This window comes from Heterobasidion irregulare, assembly GCF_000320585.1.
Source record: "Heterobasidion irregulare TC 32-1 unplaced genomic scaffold scaffold_10, whole genome shotgun sequence".
NCBI lineage: Eukaryota > Fungi > Basidiomycota > Agaricomycetes > Russulales > Bondarzewiaceae > Heterobasidion > Heterobasidion irregulare.
In genome coordinates this window covers 766,851-789,410 of record NW_009258206.1, presented here as the reverse complement: position 1 = coordinate 789,410, position 22,560 = coordinate 766,851, and the positions used below count along the sequence as shown (strand labels likewise).

General features: G+C 51.2%; 7 protein-coding genes across 7 annotated transcripts; 3 read left to right on the top strand and 4 right to left on the bottom strand.

Moving 5' to 3' along the window:
• Positions 1 to 51: 51 nt before the first annotated feature.
• On the top strand, positions 52 to 578 carry HETIRDRAFT_109312 (uncharacterized protein; the record flags this gene model as incomplete). Its single annotated transcript, XM_009552485.1, has 2 exons — positions 52 to 183; positions 270 to 578. The coding sequence occupies 2 exons, from the start codon at positions 52 to 54 to the stop codon at positions 576 to 578; spliced, it is 441 nt and encodes a 146-aa protein (XP_009550780.1).
• A 2,024-nt stretch (positions 579 to 2,602) lies between these two features.
• Positions 2,603 to 3,403, bottom strand: HETIRDRAFT_109313 (uncharacterized protein; the record flags this gene model as incomplete). The annotated part of the gene is made up of 1 exon (XM_009552484.1): positions 2,603 to 3,403. The coding sequence occupies one exon, from the start codon at positions 3,401 to 3,403 to the stop codon at positions 2,603 to 2,605; it is 801 nt and encodes a 266-aa protein (XP_009550779.1).
• Positions 3,404 to 7,835: 4,432 nt separating this feature from the next.
• On the bottom strand, positions 7,836 to 9,059 carry HETIRDRAFT_326831 (uncharacterized protein; the record flags this gene model as incomplete). The annotated part of the gene is made up of 1 exon (XM_009552483.1): positions 7,836 to 9,059. The coding sequence occupies one exon, from the start codon at positions 9,057 to 9,059 to the stop codon at positions 7,836 to 7,838; it is 1,224 nt and encodes a 407-aa protein (XP_009550778.1).
• Positions 9,060 to 9,181: 122 nt separating this feature from the next.
• On the bottom strand, positions 9,182 to 10,204 carry HETIRDRAFT_327463 (uncharacterized protein; the record flags this gene model as incomplete). The annotated part of the gene is made up of 1 exon (XM_009552482.1): positions 9,182 to 10,204. The coding sequence occupies one exon, from the start codon at positions 10,202 to 10,204 to the stop codon at positions 9,182 to 9,184; it is 1,023 nt and encodes a 340-aa protein (XP_009550777.1).
• A 1,368-nt stretch (positions 10,205 to 11,572) lies between these two features.
• HETIRDRAFT_105592 (uncharacterized protein) lies at positions 11,573 to 13,001 on the bottom strand (the record flags this gene model as incomplete). The annotated part of the gene is made up of 2 exons (XM_009552481.1): positions 11,573 to 11,889; positions 12,710 to 13,001. 2 exons carry the CDS (start codon positions 12,999 to 13,001, stop codon positions 11,573 to 11,575), a joined length of 609 nt encoding a protein of 202 aa, XP_009550776.1.
• Positions 13,002 to 15,766: 2,765 nt separating this feature from the next.
• On the top strand, positions 15,767 to 18,239 carry cpm78 (cytochrome P450 monooxygenase 78). The gene is made up of 14 exons (XM_009552181.1): positions 15,767 to 15,958; positions 16,043 to 16,157; positions 16,214 to 16,231; positions 16,291 to 16,310; positions 16,375 to 16,386; positions 16,443 to 16,508; positions 16,571 to 16,685; positions 16,745 to 16,887; positions 16,942 to 17,164; positions 17,218 to 17,257; positions 17,316 to 17,579; positions 17,641 to 17,727; positions 17,780 to 17,899; positions 17,956 to 18,239. The coding sequence occupies exons 1-14, from the start codon at positions 15,869 to 15,871 to the stop codon at positions 18,119 to 18,121; spliced, it is 1,479 nt and encodes a 492-aa protein (XP_009550476.1). The 5' UTR covers positions 15,767 to 15,868; the 3' UTR covers positions 18,122 to 18,239.
• Positions 18,240 to 20,463: 2,224 nt separating this feature from the next.
• Positions 20,464 to 21,755, top strand: HETIRDRAFT_411524 (uncharacterized protein). Its single transcript, XM_009552480.1, has 3 exons — positions 20,464 to 20,918; positions 20,999 to 21,053; positions 21,124 to 21,755. Exons 1-3 carry the CDS (start codon positions 20,479 to 20,481, stop codon positions 21,610 to 21,612), a joined length of 984 nt encoding a protein of 327 aa, XP_009550775.1. The 5' UTR covers positions 20,464 to 20,478; the 3' UTR covers positions 21,613 to 21,755.
• Positions 21,756 to 22,560: the final 805 nt, after the last annotated feature.

The window sequence follows — 22,560 nt, the reverse complement described above, 5'->3', positions numbered from 1 at the left end:
AAGGGTAAAGGCAGGAGCAAGGCCACGTCAGATGCCGAGTCGACGGATTCTATGATGATGGAGATGAATAGAAATGGAGATGACCTCGATTCTGATGCACCTTTACCCACGAAAGGGAAGGCAAGAACCACAGCAGTCACAACCAAGAAGAAAGCCGCCCCTACAAAGAAGGCCACTTCCGCAGTAAGGGGCAGGAAAAAAGTGGTCAGTAGTCTCGATCGTGAATGAAGAGACCCTGAGGTTGTCCACCTTATCGATATCCCCGGCAGGTTGAGATTGATAGTGATGACGAGGAAGACGATGACGAAGAGGATGAAGAACCGGCGAAACCGGTCAAACGCACAAACCGTGCTGCCGTACTCAGGCGCGTCTTCTGTACTTCTGAAAAGCCCAATGACCACATACTGATGCTGGAACTGTTTCTTGGTGCTAAGTCAAGCAACGACGACGCGAAAGGCACCGGCAAAGAGGGCGACACCCGCTCCCAAGGCCAAGCAGTCGACTTTAAGTTTCGAGCCTTCCCAGTCTCGTCCGGCCCGAACGTCAACACGCGCTGCTGCCGGCCGCGCAAGGGGTAAAATGGCAGAAGTGGTATGTGGATCTCATCGCGACATCGAACAGCTTGACGCTCATGGCCTATGCTTCGATCTTCAGGTCGACCTCGATAGCGATTGACGAGTGTAGGGATCTCTGATCTCAAAGTTTGATGAGCCTTGTGTTCAACTTGTATAATACAAAATACAGTACTTATGCGACTTCTCTAATTCACCATGAGCGTCAGACTGAGTTATGTCTAATGACTAGCCAGTAGTCTATGGTCTCGGACATTGTCGCTAGCACGTGGGTAGTTGACGCATGGACCGCTCCCAGGATACCTGGTGGCCATCAGGAAATCGGCCGATGTCTGATCCAGGTCTGAGAGCTTCTGATTGTTCTGAACTCAGATGGCTCAGACCAATCAGAGGTCAGAACAAGACTCTGCCGTCAGGAGGTTACCTTTCTGCATCTGTCTTAGTTCAGACCAGTCAGAGCTCATCCAGAACAATAGTCAGAGATTTGGTCATTAGCTCAGACCCCATCTGCAGCCTCACACAGGTATTTCATACAACATTATTACCATCAAAATATTATCATTCTACTGTATGCAAAATACTACAAACAAAGGACAGCCCGGCATCTAAAATGAGCACACCGGATTGTGAGTGGCACATAGTCCTCCATCTTGGACTCTGTTTGAGGCTCGACAGTCTGCGCACGGCAACGAGAGGGTCAACGAAAGGGTACGGGTGCGGGCAGGGGGGGAAGCGGCAGCAAGAGAACATGAGCCCGCACTCGTCTTGTGCAAGCGTGGGTGGCTAGCATTGGCAGCGGCAGCGAGAGAGCACGAGCGCAGGCAAGGTGGGCGGCGGCAGCAAGAGAACACGAGCCTGCACTCGTCTTGTGCAAGCATGGGCGGCTAGGATTGGCAGTGGCAGCGAGAGGGTACGAGCACAAGCGAGGTGGGCAGCGGCAGCAAGAGGATATGAGCGCAGGTAAGGTGGGCGGCGACAGCAAAAGAATACGAGCACGCACTCGTCCTGTGCGAGCACGGGCGGTGAGTGTTAAGCCGGCTAGGCTTAGTCGAGTGCACGTGATGCACTAAGAGGGGTTCCCTGGGCTGAAGCTGATAGTGACGGCCCACCGAATGAATACGACTGCTCGTCGTTGGGCTTGTTCCAAGAAGGGTTGGTCTGTATTGATCTTCTCCTCGAAGAGCCTGAGGAGATGCTGGTTGATCACGTGACGATGTTCGTCTGGTACGAACAAGTCTTCTCCGATACAACAGATGACTTCGGAGGGGTCCCAACGGATGACTCGATAGGCAGCGAGTCCTTGATACGTTGCAGGTGGTAGAGGGCGGTAAGAGCTGTGAGACGAGTCCAGTGCGTCGTCAGACTGAGTATGGTTCTTTAGATCTGACAGAGATCGCGAAGCGTGAGCTGGGAAGGCAGCCAGACGCCGGGCGCAGTACTGAGATCAAGATGTATACAAAGTGAACGAGCTGAGGCTTCTAAGAAGCTCAGCTCCCCTATATATAGTACAGGACTATTTAGGGCGGGACGGACATATGGTCCGTGCTTCGAAACACTAAGTACTATCAACGATCGACATCGGTAAGCCGCAGTCATCGTTCGTACTCCGCGACTCACGAATGTAGCCATGTATAGTAAGAATATCAAATGTCTGTCCGCATCAATCAGAAATAAGGAACCGATCGTGATCCAATCAGTAAGCACAATAGAAGAGGAACCGATCACGATCGACGTCAGTCATCAGAACAAAAGGAGAAAGCATACTATCGTAAGCGTTCATGCGTTAGCATGTGAATAGTAATCAATCCGGAACCGAGATGAAAGCGTTCATGCATAAGCATGTAAATGGTAAGCAGTCCGAGTCCGAATCATGTGTGTAGCTCATGACCATGTCCTGAGTCACGTGCCTAGACGCGTGTCAAGTCACAGTCCTAATTGTCAATAGTTCGAGTCCGGGGAAATGCCTGACCTTCCCGTTTGTCCACGTGCCAAACACGTGTTAGGACGTGGTCCTAACACTACCCCCCCTTTTACACTCGTCGTTGGCTCGTGACGGCATCAGGATCGCGGATGGGGAGAGCCATGAAAGTGCGGGGATCCATGACGGGGGTATGACGTGTCGGATGTCCTTCCCAACGGGCGTCATCGATCATCCTGTCCCGGATGTGCCAGTAGTACCCGTAATTCTCCGCCACATGCTCTAGTTGTGTCGAGAGGAGTTCGACCACTTCGCCGTACACTTCGTAGTCCCGTATAAAGTTCCGGGCAGTGAGGTCAGTGCGGCGGCGGATGCGTGTGATGGGACAATTGGCGATGAGGTGTCCTGGGCGATCGCATTCCCAACAAAGTCGTGTGTCAGTGGCAGGTGGTGGCAGTACGAGGGGAGGGGGAGAGGGTGAAGGATCGAGAAGAGGAGGCCAGACCCGTTCCGCAGCGCGAACGCCATCTCGCGGCCAGCCGTTGATCAGCGGCGAAGGTGGGTGAGCCGCAGCTCCTGCTCTTTCCGCCTCGCGGACATGGTTTATCCAGTCCGACGGCGATCCAGCTCGTGGTGGTGACACGGGTGTCGAATGATGGATCTCGTGTTCCCTAGCTGCCTGTTCAGGATCGTATGATGGGCTACTGGGGCGTGAGATGGGTCGACCTGTGTTGTCGAAGACGGGGATAGGAGGGAGCCGGTTTCCGGGGAAGGGGTCGGCGTACGGGTAAGGGAGAGCGTTGTGGATGTCGGTCATGGGGAAGTGTGAGAAGGGCTCCGGCACTGGGAGAGCAAGTGGGGACAGGTGGTGGGTGCCGTTGAGGAGAGGGAGGAGAGCAGAGGAGGAAGACATATCCAAGTAGCGGAAAGGTTTGGTGGGGAAGTTGGGGAGAGGTTTGGGTCTCGACAAACGTTCCTTTATAGATTCCTTTCCTTCTTGTTTGAGCGAGTAAAGACGGTGGGGCGGTCGAAGCTTGAATAGGCGTAGTGACAGTGGTCCGGGTGAGGAGTGTATATCGGGCAGTGTCTGATGTGGTGGTTCCTGCTCGGATCACCGTCGTTTGTTTGGCCATGTCAAACCGCGATTCGTCTGCCTTTGCAGCTCCTGGTATGCCTGGGTGCGCCAATTTGCGCTGTCTGAGGGTTTGCGCTGTGGCTTCGTCCAAGACCGTTCCGAGTAGGTCTTGCTTGGAGAAGTGTCCGTGGTTGCCTTCTGACTCCTGACGCGTGGGTTCGATCGTTCCCGATTAAGGTTGCTCGGTCGTTCGCTTGTAGCGGATGTCCTTGAGGATCCTCGATCGAGTTCCTTCCTTGGCGCTTCTTGACGGTCCGCTGATCCCGTCCTTCTCGACTGTGGAGGTGCTGAGGGCTTCTTTAACTTGGCGTCCTTCTTGGCACGTTCTGTCGCTATTTCCAGAATCCCCAATGTCTTGAACTTCGCCGAGTAAAGCGTCTCCGGGATTTGGAGGCCTTGGACTCTCCTCCTGTTGCCGGCATCTTTTACGTCCTTTAGTTGGGCGGTTGCGTTTTCTTTGAGCTTGGCTGGGGTGATCCCCTTGTCGAGGTATGCTTGCCCGATACGTCGACCTTCGAGTTTGTACTCGTCGTCCTTGAACTGTCGATTCAGCGTTCGTGCTTTTTGCTGAATCTGTCGGATGGTGTATCCTTCGTCTAGAAGCCTTCTTCCTGGCAGGTCCAACAGCGCCTTCGTGATTCGATCTTCTTCTTGTTGGTCTTCTCGATCTTGTAGGATTTGGCGCATGTCTTTTCCTGTGGCGAGTAGTCTCCTTCCATCAGGACTTTTCTCGAGTTGTTTCCTGACCTGATCTTCCTCGGCTTCTCGATTGTCTTCCAGGTCGGCCTGCAATACTCGGATCGATGCTTCCCTTCCTTTGGGTGCGGATGGATGTCGTTTATAGAACTCCGCGACGGCTTCCTTGGCATTGGTGACGTTTGCCGCTGCTTCCCAAGAGTTATCCGATTCGGGATAGCCCTTCCATTTGATCAGGTACTGGAGGGTCTTCCATCTTCCGAAGCGTCGGGCTCCGACGACCTTCTCGACTTCGAATTCTTCTTGCCCCGCTATTAGGTCTGGTGCCGGTTTGGGGTAGTTGGGTCCATATGTCGTGTTTTCCTTGTAGGGCGTAAGTCGACTAGCATGGAAGACGTCGTGAATGCGCTGCCAGCTGTTGGGCAGTTTCAGCTTGAAATTGACTGTGCCGATAGTGTCGATGATCTCGAACGGCCCAAATCGTTTGGGTCTTAGTTTCTCCGATGGGTGGTCTGTGTGGATGTTCTTCCCATCTAGCCATACTTGGTCTCCTTTCTTGAAAGGTGGTAGCTCCGTTCCAAAACGGTCGTGCTGTATCCTCATGGCTTCGGCTGCGATTTCGAGGCTGGCTTGTGCTTCCTTCCTAACACGTTGCAGAGCTTCGAGTCGCGCGTCGGCGGTGGGGACATTCGCGTTTCCTATAATCGCCGGATACGCCCTTGGCTGGTATCCGTGTAGCAGTTCGAATGGTGACTTCTTCGTGGCTGAGTGCTGGTGTACGTTGTGGGCGTATTCCGCGTAGGGAATGAGGTCGGCCCAGTCGTCCTGTGACGAGTTGCAAAATGCCCTAAGATATTGCTCCAGTTCTTGGTTCATCCTTTCCGTGGCGCCATCGGTTTGTGGGTGATATGCTGTGCTGAGCGCCGATTTAATCCCTAGTTCCTTGAGTAGTGCTTGTGCCACTTTCGACGCGAATTGGGGTCCTCTATCCGATATGATCTTGTCGGGTAGTCCGTATCTTCTCCAGGTGTGATCCAGTAGTAATTGGGCCGTTCCGTCTGAGTCGATGTTCTTTAGACATGGGGTGATGACGGCCGTCTTCGTGAATCTGTCTGTTACCACGTGGAGTGAGTCGAATCCGTTTGACTGGGGAAGGTCCGTGATAAAGTCCATGGTGATCGTTCCAAACGGTCGGTCTGGAATCTCCGTTGGCTGAAGAGGAACCATCGTCGGATGCGTGTCGTTCTTGGTAGATTGGCAGGTTGCACATCCTTCCACGTATTGGTGGATCGTGTTTGATATTCCGGGCCAGGTGAATTCTTGCCCTACTGCTGCTAGTGTTCCTCTTTGTCCTGGGTGTCCTGCTGCTAGGTTATCGTGGTTCAACTTGATGATGTCTCTGCGTAGTTGTTCGTCCTGAGGAACATAGATTTTTCCTCTGTGTAGGACGAGTCCGTCTTCTTCGTTCCATTCCTGTAGGCCTTTCTTCATGCTTCTTGGGCCTAGCTCCTGGATCTTGGCTAAGGTTTCGAGTAGCCACTTGTCCTTCTGGTTTGCTGCTATGATTCGATTCTTGAGGTCTTCGTCAATGATCGTGACGCCTCCTCGTCCTGTGGCTCTGATGTGCCATATCTCGTGGGGGTCCAGTTCGTCCTTTGTGGTGATTGCATTGACGTCTGCGAAAGGTCTTCGGCTCTTTTCCGGTGTTTGATCGAAAAGTTTGGGTTCCAAGAGTGTTTCGCCTGAATTGTCAAATTCCACCCCCTCTTTATGGTCTGGACGCCGTGACAGACCGTCGGATTTATTGGTCGTCCCCGCCTTGTGCGTTAACTTGTAGTCGAAACGCGAGAGGAATAGTGACCATCTTGCTTGTCGACGGTTCAACTTTTGACTTGATCGGAACCATTCGAGGTTCTTGTGGTCCATCCAGACGTCTACCGGAGTCTCGGCGCCCTCCAAGTAATGTCGCCAAGCTTCAAAAGCTCGAACGACCGCTAGCAACTCTTTGTCGTAGATCGGGTAGTTGCGTTCGGTGGGTGAGAGCGACTTGGAAATGTATGCGCACGGGTGCCATTTCCCATCTGGGGCGACTTGGGATAATACTGCTCCGGTAGCGAAGTCGGATGCATCGCATTCGATGCGGAATGGGTTCCTGGTTTCCGGCATGACGAGTACTGGCGACGAGATGAATATGTTCTTGAGTGCTTGGAATGCCTCCTCGCATGTCGTCGTCCAGTCCCAACTGCGCTCCTTCTGTGTCAACTCGAATAGCGGCCGAGCTATTTTTGAGTAATCCTTGATGAATCTGCGATAGAAGTTGCAGAATCCCAAAAACGATTGGACCTCCTTGACTTTGGTCGGTGTGGGCCAGTCCATGATACCGGCCACCTTGATTGGGTCCATTTCCAGATGTCCATGAGAGATGACGTACCCGAGATAGTCAATTTTCGTTTTGTGAAAATGACATTTCGAGGGTTGCAGGTACAAGTCGTTATCCTGCAATATCTGTAAAACCTGTTTCATCGTCTTGATGTGTTCATCCATAGTCTTTGAGAACACCAAGATGTCGTCCATGTAGATGGCCACTCGTCCTGCATAGATGAGGTCCTTGAAAAGCGAGTTCATCATAGTTTGGAACGTCGCCGGCGAGTTGGTGAGGCCAAAGTACATGACCAGAGGTTCGTACATCCCTAGATTCGTTACGAACGCTGCCTTGTGGACATCCTTTTCGTCGATGAGGATGTTGTTGTATCCGGTGTCGATGTCCACCAGCGAGAAGTACTCCGCCTCCGTCAAAAGATCCAGTAATTCTTGAATGATTGGGAGAGGGTACTTGTTCTTGATCGTTATTTCGTTAAGCTTTCGGTAGTCCATTACCAGCCGTAGCTTTCCATTTTTCTTCTTGATAAAGAAGAACGGTTGTTACGACTGCTCGTCGGTAACCCCAAGAGTAGGAGGTTCTTCCCTGGGTCGCTCGTGGAGGATGTGTGGAACGATGGTCTCGACTGTACGTGTAGCACAGGAGCCAAGAGTGTATTGCGATGTAGCAATGAAGTGTAGAACGAAGGTTCCTGTATGTGAAGATACAGGAGAACGAAGGGTACTGTAGGGAGACAGTACCAGAACGAAGAGAATAGACTGAAGATCGTCAGCCTATTCTATGGGCCTTTTATACTACTTTGGGAAGTAGGGCGTGAGAATACCGAATATGTATCTGTAGGTATTCTCTAAGTCGTCTCTCTCAATAACGACTACTCTTGTGCTTCTCCGTTTGTCTCCTTCCGGCCAGGAGAGACTAGGAGGTTCATGCCCTGCGTGTGAGTAATTTATAAGGCGGCGTTCCATGCCCGCTAATACAAGGCCCGTGATACTCGACCAATGATCGGTGATCCATTGGGAGTGGATGACCAAGGTTAATATCTGTACCTTGGTGTACGCCTCAACCTGTGAGGCCGCGTGATATTTGTGATGATCGTATCGGTATAGACCGCCATGTAGGCCCGATAGAACGTGATCATAACAACGGTGATGCCATGTGCGACTTGGATTCCCTGATGAATCCCTTCTTGAGACTTTCGTCGATGAATTTCTTGAGTTCCTCTTGCTCCATGGGACTGAGGCTGTAAAGTTTCGGCCTGAGCGAGTGTTCTATGTCGTCCTTGAGTTCGATCTTGTGGTCCCATGGTCGTTTGGGAGGTAGTTTCCCAGGTTTTCGACCTTCGAAAACCTTCCTATAACTCCAGTATACTTTGGGTACGATTTCCTCGAAGGATAATTCGGGTTTTCCTTTCGAGGCCTCTTCTGCCAATTTCTGTGAATTGGTGTGCTTCGTTTGCTTGCCTATCGCTGCCTTGGCAGGCTCCGCCTTGCGTGCCGGTGTATTGGCGACGGAGGTTTCCACGCGATGGATGTCGTATCCTTCTTCGCGGTCGTTGTATAACTCCAGGGCTTCTAGTTGCCCTGTCTCCAGATACCTGACGAGGTATACTCCATCTTCGTCTAGGTCCGTGGAAGGTAGAGCCGATAGCGGTCCACCACCTTCCTGGGGCTCCTCTTCTGCCCACGTCGGTGCCATGTAATTTCTGGCTTGGGTCCTGAGCGAGTACTCCCTGTTCGTGCCTTTGGGTTGCGACCCCCGGATTTTAGGCAATATCCGCGGATGTGGTACTGTAGTGTTTCCCACTTTCCGACCTAGCTGTCCTTTCCCTGGCTTCTGCAATGGGATTGAGTAGTCGCGCTCTCGCGGTACTGTCACCATGCGCCGTACTCCTGGTTCTTGACGTCCTGGTTTCCTAAAGGCTCGTTTTGCCTTGACTGGTCCTCCTATGATGTCGCATGTCGGTGGGCACCTGGTGAAGTGTAGTCCATACGCGTGCCAGTCGACCTCTGGGTTGTGTTCCAATAACCAGTCGGTTCCTAGAATGACGTCCTCTTTTCCAATTTCGGCGATGTAGAATCTTGCCGACTCGATGTGCGCTCCCCCTTGTTCGCCTAAGACTCGTAGTTTGAGTTCTGCGAACCTCGTGATCGGTCCTCCTTTGAATTCCGTGTTTTGGACCGTATTGACTGGGATGGGGTGGGGAGTCCTCTGTGTCCTGATTCCATGCCTTTCCACAAAGTTGGGATGCATGAATATGCCTGTTGCTCCGCTGTCGACCAGAGCCTGTGTAGCAGCCTTTCGATTCTTGCCTATGAGTTCTGTCTCGATCCGAAGTGATGGTGCACCACGAGTTTTCATTTCGGAGAGATATAATGTGTCTGGATGTCCATGCTCTTGGTCAGCATTGTCACTGGCCAGAGGAGCGTACCGATTTCCTGCAAGAATCCTACTCTTCACACCCGCTGCCGGTGGAAGAGACTTTAAAAACCCTTTTTGTTGGCTTGGAAGTTAGCGATTGCGCCTCGTTCGATTCCCATTCGTTCTTCGGGATCTGCGCTGGATTTGTGCGCGTCCCGGTATTCTTCTTCCATCTCTTCGTCCGCTTCCATGGCCCTCATAGTGCGGGGCCTTGAAACGAACCTTCCTCTCGAAGGAGGTGGGAATCTTCTTTTAGGTCGAGAGGGACATCCGCGCGCCATGTGCCCGGTCTTCTTGCAATAGAAGCACTTTCCTTCTTTGTACAGCCGGTTCTTTTCTTCCGGTGTAAGCTTCTTGAAGCGGATGGCGTCGACCTCCAATTCGGCTGCGTCTACGTCCATGGGGGCGTATTGGGGCTCCCTTTCGTGACGTGGGGTCGGGGCGAAGTTCGAATAGTAGTTGGTTGGGGTGAAAACTTGGTACTTCCCCTGTCGAAGGTCTCGTGCGCGCATTTCTTCTATGCGCATTGTCTCGTGTCGTTTGGCCTTGGCTACTAATTCGTCCCATGTCGCCTGTGCTGCTGGGTCTTGATAAATTCCTCGGGCCAACTCCCATTTGAGGCCCCGTAGGAAGTGCGTCTTCTTGGTCTCGAGATCAACCCCTGCTAGTTCGGCGATTTGCTCGAACAACTGGAGGTACATGTTAAAGGACTCCTTTCCTTGGTTGATCCTGGCCAACTTGTCTCTGGCGTCTGCTGTCTTGTCGAATTCCTCGAAGTCCGTCGAGATCTTTTGACGGACTGAGGTCATGTCGGTAGTGGGTTTCCACGTGTAGTGGTCCCAATCGTCGTTTGTGTTCCTGGCCTTGGTGAAGTTCCTCGCCCATATCCCTGCTGATCCTCCTTTCATGTAGGACAAGGCGTACGCGATCTTTGTAAACTCGTCTGGGAAGTCGTGTTTCCTGGCGAGGATCATCAGGTCGATTTCGTGGAGGAACTGCTCCGTTCGTTTTTGGTTTCCGTCGAAGGGAGTGGGCTTGGCCATAGCTGGTCCCTTGGACTCAGGATTTCTAGGATTTGTCGACATCTCACTGGACGGGGGCTGGTGATCGTCAGGAGGCTCTCCACTTGTATCTGGTTCTTGAGTATACTCTTTCCGGGTGCTTTCGTCCGGTGAAGGGGTTCGGATACTTGTTTGGGGAGAGGTTTCTTGTATCGGGGATGTAGCGGGCGTGTTTCTTCGAGAGAGTCGACTTCCACTGGCTGTTTCCCTGGGTACGTTATAAACGTGTGGTCTTGGTGAGTTACAATTCCGATGTGTCGGTGATTTAGGCTTGATTCTTCTGAGCTCGGCTGCGACGATTGCGAGCTTAGTGGTCTGTAGTTCGGGTGCGGCGTGGATCTCCTTGTCGAAGAAGGGTTTCTTGTAGAATTCTTCTTTCCCAACTCCTGTGTAGAATCCGGTGAGGATTCCTCCGATGTAGAAGTGTTGGTTCTCTTCGTCACAATAAACGGTGTCTGGGTCGACGTCCTCGGGTAGGTGGTCGAAGATGTAGATCGGGTTATTGTGGTACGGGGGTGGGTATCCTTTTGGGATTGTTGACTCAATGGTTTATTCTGTGAAGAAGAAGGGGATCTCGTGTCTTCTTCCGGCTCGGAGTCCTTCTTGGAGTGTGGGTTCTCTGCGGATGATTTCGTTAATCCCGTTGTTGATCTGGTCCAGGAGTGTGAGGATCTCGTCAAAGGTTTGTCCAGCGACGACGTTTCGGAAATGATAAGTTTTGTGGGCGAACTCTCCTCGTCGGATAACTGATACGGTGCCGATGATTTCGGTTCGATGGGGTGAGTATCCAGTAGGATCCAGCGCGTCCTAGTTCGGGATGGTGTAGGTCCAGAAGATGAAGATTGTGTAGTCGCTCCTTTGGTGACTGTTCTCGAGTAGCTCCTGTCTGATTCCTCCTGAATCAATGTCCTGGGTGATGCGCTTTCGAAGGGATGCGATGTGGTCTGCTGGGAAGTTACTTGGTCTTCCGTCGTCGATGTCAACGGTATTCCTGGTGTGAATAAAGTTGAGTCCTGGATCTCCAACTGCGGAGACTGGTGTCCTGGGTTCGTTGGTGAAGCAAAGCCCCAGAAAGGGGAATCCGATTCTTCCGATGAAGAAGTAATCTTGTATGTGCTGTAGCCGATATGAGGCTACTCCTGCGTATACTCGTCCGATTGCCAAGTATCTGATGTGGGTGCTGGTCTCTGTTAACCTAGGCGTTCCTTCGTGGGGTGCTTGGTTAATCCTGGTGGCTAAGATGCTGCTGCGGTTTCTTTCTTCTAGCAGTTGGTGTGCGGCTGCTGCTAGTGACTGTAGTCGGTGCTGGTCCAGAGTGTTTTTTCAGGGCAGGGAAGAGAGAGCTCGTTCAAGTGTTAAGCCGGCTAGGCTTAGTCGAGTGCACGTGATGCACTAAGAGGGGTTCCCTGGGCTGAAGCTGATAGTGACGGCCCACCGAATGAATACGACTGCTCGTCGTTGGGCTTGTTCCAAGAAGGGTTGGTCTGTATTGATCTTCTCCTCGAAGAGCCTGAGGAGATGCTGGTTGATCACGTGACGATGTTCGTCTGGTACGAACAAGTCTTCTCCGATACAACAGATGACTTCGGAGGGGTCCCAACGGATGACTCGATAGGCAGCGAGTCCTTGATACGTTGCAGGTGGTAGAGGGCGGTAAGAGCTGTGAGACGAGTCCAGTGCGTCGTCAGACTGAGTATGGTTCTTTAGATCTGACAGAGATCGCGAAGCGTGAGCTGGGAAGGCAGCCAGACGCCAGGCGCAGTGCTGAGATCAAGATGTATACAAAGTGAACGAGCTGAGGCTTCTAAGAAGCTCAGCTCCCCTATATATAGTACAGGACTATTTAGGGCGGGACGGACATATGGTCCGTGCTTCGAAACACTAAGTACTATCAACGATCGACATCGGTAAGCCGCAGTCATCGTTCGTACTCTGCGACTCACGAATGTAGCCATGTATAGTAAGAATATCAAATGTCTGTCCGCATCAATCAGAAATAAGGAACCGATCGTGATCCAATCAGTAAGCACAATAGAAGAGGAACCGATCACGATCGACGTCAGTCATCAGAACAAAAGGAGAAAGCATACTATCGTAAGCGTTCATGCGTTAGCATGTGAATAGTAATCAATCCGGAACCGAGATGAAAGCGTTCATGCATAAGCATGTAAATGGTAAGCAGTCCGAGTCCGAATCATGTGTGTAGCTCATGACCATGTCCTGAGTCACGTGCCTAGACGCGTGTCAAGTCACAGTCCTAATTGTCAATAGTTCGAGTCCAGGGAAATGCCTGACCTTCCCGTTTGTCCACGTGCCAAACACGTGTTAGGACGTGGTCCTAACAGTGAGGATCGGCGGCGGCAGCAAGAGAGCACGAGCACAGGCAAGGTGGGCGGCGGCAGCAAGAGGATACAGGCCCACACTTGCGGGCGCAGGTGGGTGGCGGTATTAAAAGAAGACAAGCCCGCACTCATCTTGTGCAAGCGCAGGTGGGATCAGCATCAGCAGCGAGAGGGTACGAGTGCGGACAGGGTGGGCGGCAGCAGCGAGAGGATATGAGCGCAGGCAAGGTGGGCGGCGGCATTGAAAGAGGCCACACCTGCACTCGTCTTGGCGAGCGCAGGTGGAGATCAGCAGCGGCAGCAAGAGGATACGAGTGCGGGAAGGGGTGGGCGGCGGCAGCGAGAGGATACAAGCTCACACTTGTCTTGTGTGAGCGTGGGTGCAGGGCATCGAGAGCTCTCATCTTGTGCGAGCGCGAGCGGGGGATTGGCAGCGGTAGCGAGAGGGTATGGGCGCGGTCGCAGGTGGGTGGCGGCATCGAGAGAAAATGAGACAAAATGAGTGCGGGCGGGGGGAATGGGCAGTGGTGAGAGCAAGAGGCAGAGCGCAGCGTGCGCAACGACGACGCATTGACGTGGCGATGGCACATGCCGCTGCCACATCTTTGCTGCCCTGCTTGCTCTCCCCGCCGCCGTCCACCACTGCCTCTGCTCGCGCTCGTCTTATCTCGCCGCCGATGCCGTCTAGCGCCACCCCCTTTGCTCGCGCTCGTCTTTTATGACGAGCATGTGCATGCCTCCTCTTGTCTCGCCACCGCCGCTGTCCAACACCACCTCTGTCTGTACTTGTTCAAGACAAGCGCATGCCTGTCCTTCTCCCACCATCTCCGCCCGCGCTCGTCTTGTATGACGAGCGTGGGCACACCTCATCTTGTCTTGCTGCCATCACCGCCTAACATCTCTGCCTGTTCTCATGCAAGACAAGCGCGGCCTCGCCTCGTTTGGTCTCGCCACCGCCGCCCACCACCACCACCTCTGCCCACGCTCGTCCTGTTAGACGAGCGCACGCCTCCTCTTATACGACGAGCGCACGCCTCCTTTTGTACGACGAGCGCATGCCTCCTCTTGTCTCGCCGCCGCTGCCGCCTACTATCTCTGCCCGCGTTCGTACGAGACGAGCGCGGCCTTATCTCGTCTGATCTTGCCGTCTACCAACTCGGATCCTCTCGCTGCTGCCACCGATCCCTGCCCACGCTTGCACAAGACAAGCTCGGGCTCGTCTTCTTTCAATGCCGCCGCCCACCTGTGCCCACGCTCGTACAAGACAAGTGCAGGCTCGTGTGTAATTAGCATCTTTATGATAAGATCACTGGCTTGCATTCTAGTACTTTACAAGTATGCTACTGCCAGTTCTCAATTCCTGTTTATCATTCTGGATAGTTCTGAGTAATGTCTGAGTTCAGAATGCCCAGAGGTGACAGAAGCCCTCAGAACTCTCAGACAGAGATCAGACATCTCAGACCACCTAAGAGATCTGCCAATTTGCTGATGCTGGTGTGACGATGCGGACGGATATTTTGGGGACAATATATACATGGGGAGAGAAGGTCCGTAGGAACGAGCGAGGGGGTAGCATACGACATGGGGAGCACACGGAGAAGTAGATACACACTACATGAATCAGGTATAAGTGACGCGATACGAAGGAAGTGGGCAAAAGTCCCTGCGGCAAAGGCTCTCCGGCACACGGCAAAAGGAAACCTGCAAGGCAACGAAGGTCAGCAGCAAGGGTGGGTGGGGTAGACAAGTGACAAGGCCGCTGGGGCGGGTGTAGTGAATGGCTACGAGTACTCGCTGCTCGTGTCCTGCTGCGCACCCAATGTGTGCATGCGCAAGGCTTGTTATTAGTGGCTCGGTCCCTCCGCAGAGGCCGAGGAGACCGGCTCCGGAGGAAGTCTGAGGAAGAATGGGAATGCTAGCCATGAGGAGGCTGCAAGCCTGCTGTGGAATGTGTGGGATGAGTATGTGTCGGCTACGGAGCTGAGAACGGGGTGGAGGTGATCGCAGTGTTGCATTGGAACGAAGACGGAGGGGGACCGGCCAGGTGGAATGGTGGGTGTGATCTTGGACAGCTACGGGCGGCAGAGGAGCCGGAAGAGGTGCACACGCCACAGCAGGGATGCCCACCTGACCGGGACGCACAAAAGGGCCGAGTCTGCGGAGGATGGGCCTTTGATGCAGAACTTGATCCACTCTTTTTCGAGGGCATGGACTCCCTCTATTCTACCCTTAGTTGTCTGTGCGGAGGCCAAGTTAGTTATGATCATGAACATCCCTAAGCTGCAGAGGGCACTAGGCCTAGTGCATCAGGGAAAAGCTCCACATCAAATCAACCATAGTTAAGCATAAATATAGCTAGGTTTTTACCAACTACCATTGGGGACTTTTAGCTTACCCCCCTCTAATCCTGAAATTATAAGATTTAATTAGATCTAATTAGGGCTAATTTATCATATGGAATTTTGGAAAAATATTAACCAGCCCACACTGTAGGCAAAGTTTGATGGAATCAGTGATTCCAGACTGATTACCTGATGTTTTCTTGTCAATATAGATGTTTATGATGACCTGTAATTTGCATGTTTATGGCTGGACCCTGGTTTGTATATCAGTCCTATTAGTATATGTATTATTCTAACTTGAATTGACAGCCATGTATCATGCACTTATCTTTCATGACATCAATTCATTGTCCACATCTGGAAAAACCTACTTTCTTAATTCGATCTAATTATTCAAAATACTAATCTAAGCTAATTAGATCGAATTAAGAAAGGAGGTTTTTCCAGATGCTCAGTGCCGCACAATGGGCAACCGCGGGCCCGAGGCCGACGGGCATCTCAAGTGCACGCCGAGGCTATATCTCTGGACAGTATTGAGACGATGTAGCTTTGATTTGACAGACGAGGATTTTTGAATGTTCCGATATCGGTGAGTTAAAGTATCATCAGAGTATACCGTTGCGAACACATCTTAATGTCGCTTAGGTTGTATGGGAACTTCATTGCCCTCTTCGCGGGCATAAATATCCCCGAGGCAGTCGCCCGAGCATAGAACCCACAAATTGGCAGCGTCCTGATCTTTCTGCGGCCGGCGAGGGTCGTCACCCGTCTGCCGAGGAACACGTATACATACGAGTCCTTTGAGCGGGTGCTCATCCTCATCTCCCATCACCTCCCATCCTCCCATGTTCCATTTCACTCTCCTATCCGCCTTCGTCGCTGCAGGCGTCGTCCTAGCGGTATATGTAGCCTATGAGCTTCTGCAGCGGGCTTTCCGTGCTCACAAGTCTCCCCTCGGTAATATTCCTGGGCCCAAACTGGTAAATCTGCTCAGGGGAAGCTTCATGCATACCCACGAATCCGACGCACATCGACTTATGGAGCAGTGGATAGACAAATATGGGCACACGTTCAAATACACGTCATTTTTTGGCGTACGTCTTCAGTCTGGTCTCCACCGTGTCAGCGCGTGGTGGTTGATGTTTTGCGATATCTGCTCCGCGGTAATACATGTTTAGACTAACAAACTCGTCACCACGGATACCAAAGCCCTTTCTCATATTCTGTCGCATCCAGTTGCGTATGAGAAATCCAAGGCCATACGATCCAACTTAGGCGAGCTTTTAGGCAAAGGTCAGCAGAAACCGGCCTACAGGACAAAGGATGTACTGATATTCGACCACTTATAGGGCTGCTTTTTGTCGAAGGTACGCTTGGTAGATTTAATTGTGTTTTGACGTATCGATTTTGACTCTGTCAACGAAAGGCGCTGAACATAAACAACAGGTGAGGGAATGTACATCTTCTTTTTGGAAAAGCAATCTAATTCGTCTCTTTGCATTGACCGTAGCGGAAGATCATGGTAGGATTTTCTACTCTCGATCACTACAAATTATTCTAATTCTGATTCTGGCATAGAGCCCTGCTTTTGGGACAACACAAATCCAGCAATTTACTGAAATATTTATGCAGAAGGCGAACGAGGTGACATCAACGTCCTTCCTGGAAGTACAGCCCGTCACTCAACCGGACTGGTTCATCCTTAGCTTCGCAACATCTGGATGTCTGAGGTCGCGCGGACCTCTCGTAAGGACGGAAGACTGCAGCTGGACGCGTTTGCTTGGTTGAACAAGGTTACGCTGGACATTATCGGTTTAGCAGGTAATGTTTATTCCACTCTTGATCTCATCACGAAATTTATGGTTATCGGTTTTTGCAAGGCTTCGATTACGACTTTAGAACTCTCTACGCTGCCGATGGTAAACCGGACGAATTGAATGAGGCTGTCAGGACGATGTTCTCATTCAACACAATCAAGATCTCTTTCCTACTTCAATTTCTCTTTCCCTTGGCTCGTATGATTGTTTGTTTTCCATCTGATTTCGTCATTCGACAATGATGACAACTGCTCTTCCAGCCGACCGAACGTTCGCGCGAGGTGGCCAAATCTCTACGTGTCATCCGTCGAGTCGGGACGAAGATGATTGCGGACAAGAAGGCGGCAGTACTCCATAATGCTTCTGGTAGTGTAGAGAAGAAGGACGTCGAGGGACGAGATCTTCTGAGCCTCTTAATCAAGTCCAACATGGCCACAGACATCCCAGACAGTGCTCGCATGAATGATGAGGAGATTTTGTCCCGTCAGTACTTTTTGCCTTCTCTTGATATTATTGATCAACTTTGACTGTTACAGAAGTACCCACATTCCTTGTCGCAGGGCACGAAACAACCAGGTATGCCGTTGTTGAGATTCCAAGAAACCCGTCGTGTGGTCTCAAAGCGTTCTATCAGCACTGGCGTGGCATGGGCTCTCTTTGCTCTCGCAGGACATCCCGCCGCACAGAACACTCTCCGTGCTGAGCTTTTAGAATACCCCACCGATCAACCGACAATGGAGCAGCTCAATTCTCTTTCATACCTTGATGCCGTCGTGCGGGAGGTCATGCGCATTCATGCCCCTGTTGGTAGTACTGAGCGGGTCGCAGTGCAAGATGATGTGATCCCTCTTGACAATGAGTTCACCGACAGGAATGGTGTGAAGAGGAAAGAGATACGGTCTGCCCCTCCCCTGCTCACACTATATGGCTGGATTGTTAGCTAATCTGCATTCTTGTAGCGTCGCTGAAGGGGACATTATCACCATTCCTATTTTCGCTATCAATCGGTCCACCGAATTATGGGGCGAGGATGCCCATCAGTTCAAGTCCGTGTTTCTCTACTCAACTCAAATATAGCAGTCTCATTCATAGTTCCAGACCTGAACGCTGGGTCAATCTCCCCGAGGCCGTGCGAAATATTCCAAGCATCTGGAGCAACACACTCTCATTCCTCTCTGGTTCTCATGCATGCATCGGTTACCGGTTCTCTATCACTGAGTATGTGTCGTTCGCTGGAGAGTATAATCATCTTAACTGACACTGTGGTCCCTCAGAATGAAAGCACTTCTGTTTGCTATAGTCCGTTTTTTCGAGTTCGAGCTTGCTGTCGAGCCAGAGGACATCGTTCGAAGAACAAATGTTGTCGGCCGTCCATTCATTGACAGCAATATCGAGGCCGGATCACAGCTACCATTACTCATTCGGCCAGTAAAGGGGTAGTATATCTGTATTTGGAGTCCACATTCATCTCAAAATTGTAGCATAGTAGCCGTCAGGCACATGATCTCGCTCGTCAAAGACTGCACCTTCGATAATACTATGAGGATTTCTCTTGATCATTTTTCGTAGAACATGGGATGCACCACGGCTACAAAAACATCTTTTCAAAAAAGTACAAAGCAACCGTGGGTTTCCTTTCACAATTTCTAAGCTCAAACTCAGGACGATCATCGATCAACAATTGCCTTCTATCCCGCACGTTCATCCTGTATCTTAGCCTTCAAAGCCTCGCCGCCTGACGCTTTGTCTGCTTGAGGGGTGGCACCCAAGCCTAAAATTTGGTTGCAATTTCGCGCTAGAAACTTTCATCGTCTTCTATACATTTCATCGTCCATACACCCATCCTCTGAACCGTATGATGGTTGAGGATTACGGGTGATAACGTTCGATGTGAAACGTATCTGTTTTTCTATAGTTAATGAGGCCTTAATCCCCTGGAGTGTAAGGTTTTTGAACTCGTTCTCGCTATCCATGATCTCGTCTGCTGACGGTGGTCGCCCTTTTGCTCGCTGAAGGATGATACTTGCCCTGAATTGTTTCGCCCACCGTCTCGTTAAGATTGCTTTGGCCCAGAGGTTTCGAACCTGATGTCTCCGTTAACAACGACAACGGTAGCATCAGAGGTTGCTAAGCATGCAAACACAGCACACCACTGGTTTCTGACTCTGCCACTCTTCCTTCGACAGAGGCGTTGACATTTCTAATTGATACTGGCCGATGTAAAGCCATTTGCTGTAGCGTAGACGAACAAATGTGCGATATGCACGAGGTTCAACTCCTTCGAAGGGCTCCACTCCATACCGGAGACCCGGTTCACCGGGAATTCGGGGCGCATTGGGGTTATAGTGGAGATTGAGGTACATGAATGTCTCGTCGACATACTGGTGGTTATACCTCTCGTCGTTGATGTTTGTGAATGAACCACGCGTGGCCTCACCATAGACACTGCTCATGAATGCCCTGGATACCGTTACCCATTTATTGCGGGCATCCCGGTCGGTGGGAAGCAATTTTGCATTGGCTTTGGCCAAATGACTGCTCACAAGGGCGGGATCCCTATTTAGACTTCTTCTGACCTGTGAGTTGATGGTAAAGAAAGTCATACAGATGATATCACTGGTACTGGGCACGAGAGCCTACCAAATTATTCGGGATGGGTTGTTCCATGTCTGCTCCAACGGGTGGGACCTCTTCGACTAACGGAGAGGGTATATCCAGAGGTATGAGTTGTCAAACCTGTATAATTTCTGCCTTCTGGTTCTAAACTCAAGTTTACGGCCATGTCGTTGGGGTCTATCGCAAAGGATAAACAAGAGGCGGTTTTGGCTGTGGTCCACTGCCAAATTTCTGATTTGAGGCTCACCAATCTCATAATTATTATCCTCAACATCGATTACACAGAGCTTGAAGCGCAAGTCGGTCAATTGCAGGACCGTGTAGAGGTGCTGACGGCTGAAATCAGGGCTATCCGAGACAGAGAAGTGAGTTATTCAAGCTTGAGCTTGGTCGGGGAAATCGAATTCCAGACAGCTCTGCAAGAGCTGCCAACGCCTCCATATGGCAATGAACAATCCAACTTGGAACTGCGGAGCCTCGTGAGTGCGAAAGAGGTTTGGGTCCTTTTTATTCGTATACCTGAAATGATTGCGCATGTCTGTGATAATAATGGTGAGTGGTGAACGGTGACTGATCACTACGCTTCCCACTAGAATCGAGAGGCATCTGTCCTATCTAGCGTGCAAAAACGTCCTCTCTTGGGTTCTGGTATAAACAACTCTCCTGGTGGCAGGATTTCTTCGCCTCTTAGCCAACCCAAGAAGCGCCGCTTGAAAGTTGAAGTATGAATTGACTCTCCACGCTGTCTCAACAGTCCAAGGTGAATCATTTTTCACTAATCTTCTGCTGGTGTACTATATTATGCCCAGGGCAGGAGAGCATCGAATCCCAAATCCGGAAGTTGGTGTTGACACTGCTAAAACAGCGTTCAATCGGCACGGCCAAGTCTATGAGGCTTTGTATGCTCAGCAAGCTGTGGTCACTAGACATCATTCGCGGTGAAGTCTTATTCTCGATATCAGAGTTGTGCTGAACGTCGTGAACACGGAGGCCGTCAAGTTTGCTCTTGACGGTGATGATGGTCGATTAGGATCAACTGAGCTGGGGTGGTGGTAGGGTGTCTTCAAGAAGGTGATCATCGATAGGATTAGCGGGGCCTGGTTCAACGTAAGCCACCTAAGAAAGCTAAGTGCGAGGAGTCCTGAGTTAATCATCAACTGCGACGGCGACCAACCAACATCATGTGCACCCTCCTCTCTCTACCTATCGAGTTATTGCTTCATATACTTCAGCTATCGCTCTTTGGGAATCCAGAGCCTTCTAATGTTCTTAGGCTGAATCGATACATCTCCAAGCTCGCCACAGATATCTTGTACACCAGCCCGCATCTGATCTCTGTGGAATCCCTGCGCAAGTTTCCCGAATGTCCAAAGAAGAGACCCAGAGCTCTTGTTGTGGATTTGGCAGGGGGAGAAGTAGGCGGCGGAGCATTTCGCCTTATGTGTCGCGTATTCGAGAGCTGTCTGCGCGCACCGTGGACCCGAGGTGTAGAAGAACAGCATGAAGGGTGTGAAGATTCCGCGAACGAGACACTACCACTCGAATCGTTGCGGCTCTGTTTGCACTCAACAAACAGCCCAATCGTCGACGATGTTTCGCTTGCGGCTCTTAGTCTCGTGAAGTGAGTCCATATGTCATATGACCCCTTTTATGACACATCTGCAAAGCATACGAACATGTTCTCGCTGTTGCGTCATATAGCCCGAAGATATTTCTCTGGACAGGCCCCGATCCTGCACATCACTTCTCAACAGCGGTGGGTGAATCCAAAAGAACCAGTCTATCTGATGATCTGACGACCTGCTGCGGGCTACTCGATTCATTAGATCGTACCAGCCGCTTTTGATAGCCTTGTTCTTCATTTTCCGTTATGGTCTTCGCTCCGAGTACTCCACCTCGCCAACGTCGCATTCTCTCCCACATTTTCGGCCTCGACACTCATTCCTCCCATACCGACGCTCGAAACGATTCACATCGGTCAAGCGACCATCCTCCCGATCACTCCGCTCGCGGCACTCCTCTTCCACACGGATGCACGGTCGCTGTCGGCTGTGCAACTCGTTGATTGTTACGTAGAAAGCATATGGGGTCCGCGTATCAGGCGGCGAGACATCGAAAGAGCAGCCGTTGACCTTGCGACCGAAGACTTCGGACATAGGTGTGAAGACAAGCATACTTCCGCATACGATGAGTCTTGTACGGCAGCGAAGGCGCAGCAGGCTGTACAGAGGGTGAGATGCATTGTCAGATGTGAAGTGCTAACGGAGAGGATCATCGGCGGAGATCGAGTAGAAGGGAGCGCGATCCTGGAATAGATGCCGATTCGACCAACGCCAGCTCTCGCCAGCTTTAGACATCTGAAAAAATGGTCAAGTGTCTTCCATAGGAATATCGTACAGCTAGGCTTATGTCTGTATGTAAATTATACACATCTGCAAAAACATGTTGACGCTTTCCCACTACAACGCAGCCTGCAAGTTACACCCATTTATGTGGCCGTTGGACTGAGCATTTGCTTTGTTGATCATGGCGGCAAAGCTGGAATTTCATATTCTTCCGACTGGAGCTCCACAGCGGCATCATAATCGTCTCATCAACAGCATTATTTTGTGTCCTTGCGATTTCCAAATCCATCAGGCACCACACATAGATCTTCTTTCTCAACAAATATTTTTGGCCGGCTAGGTAGTCGAGGGTAGTCGACGACCTTGCGGGAGCGCATATCCGGCCTCGTGCACGACAAACATCGAGCAAGCGACGAATACGACATCATAAAGTTTAGTGTGTTGGAAATAATTGACATAGCCCCAAGAAATGCAGAGGTCTTGATATCTGGCAACGTGGAGAGACGGCGTGGAGATGATGCGCAGGATGGTTGCCTAATGTCGAGTGCGCACTCGACGGATCGTCTGAAGCCAATCGCCGCCCACGATCTCCCAGATTCCAGGGCCAAGTATGCGTACCACCTCTTGCTGTTGGCCTTGCTGCCCATAGGCATTCTCCGGTGTCACAAGATACAAATTATACTCATATAATTCACAGGTAGCCGATCAGACGACATCACCTATCAGCACCTCGCAGCAGTTCCGCTTTTTGACCTCAGATCTCCCCAATACCCACTTTTTTCTCCCTACTCCGACAGAAAGGAAGCAAATGCGCGCTTCCTGATGCAGATGGGCTCGCCTAGTGTTGCCCCGTCTCGGATCCCAATTTCCAACGTGATGCATCCGTCGAGGTTCTCGTAAACCCTCAACTGAGTTGGA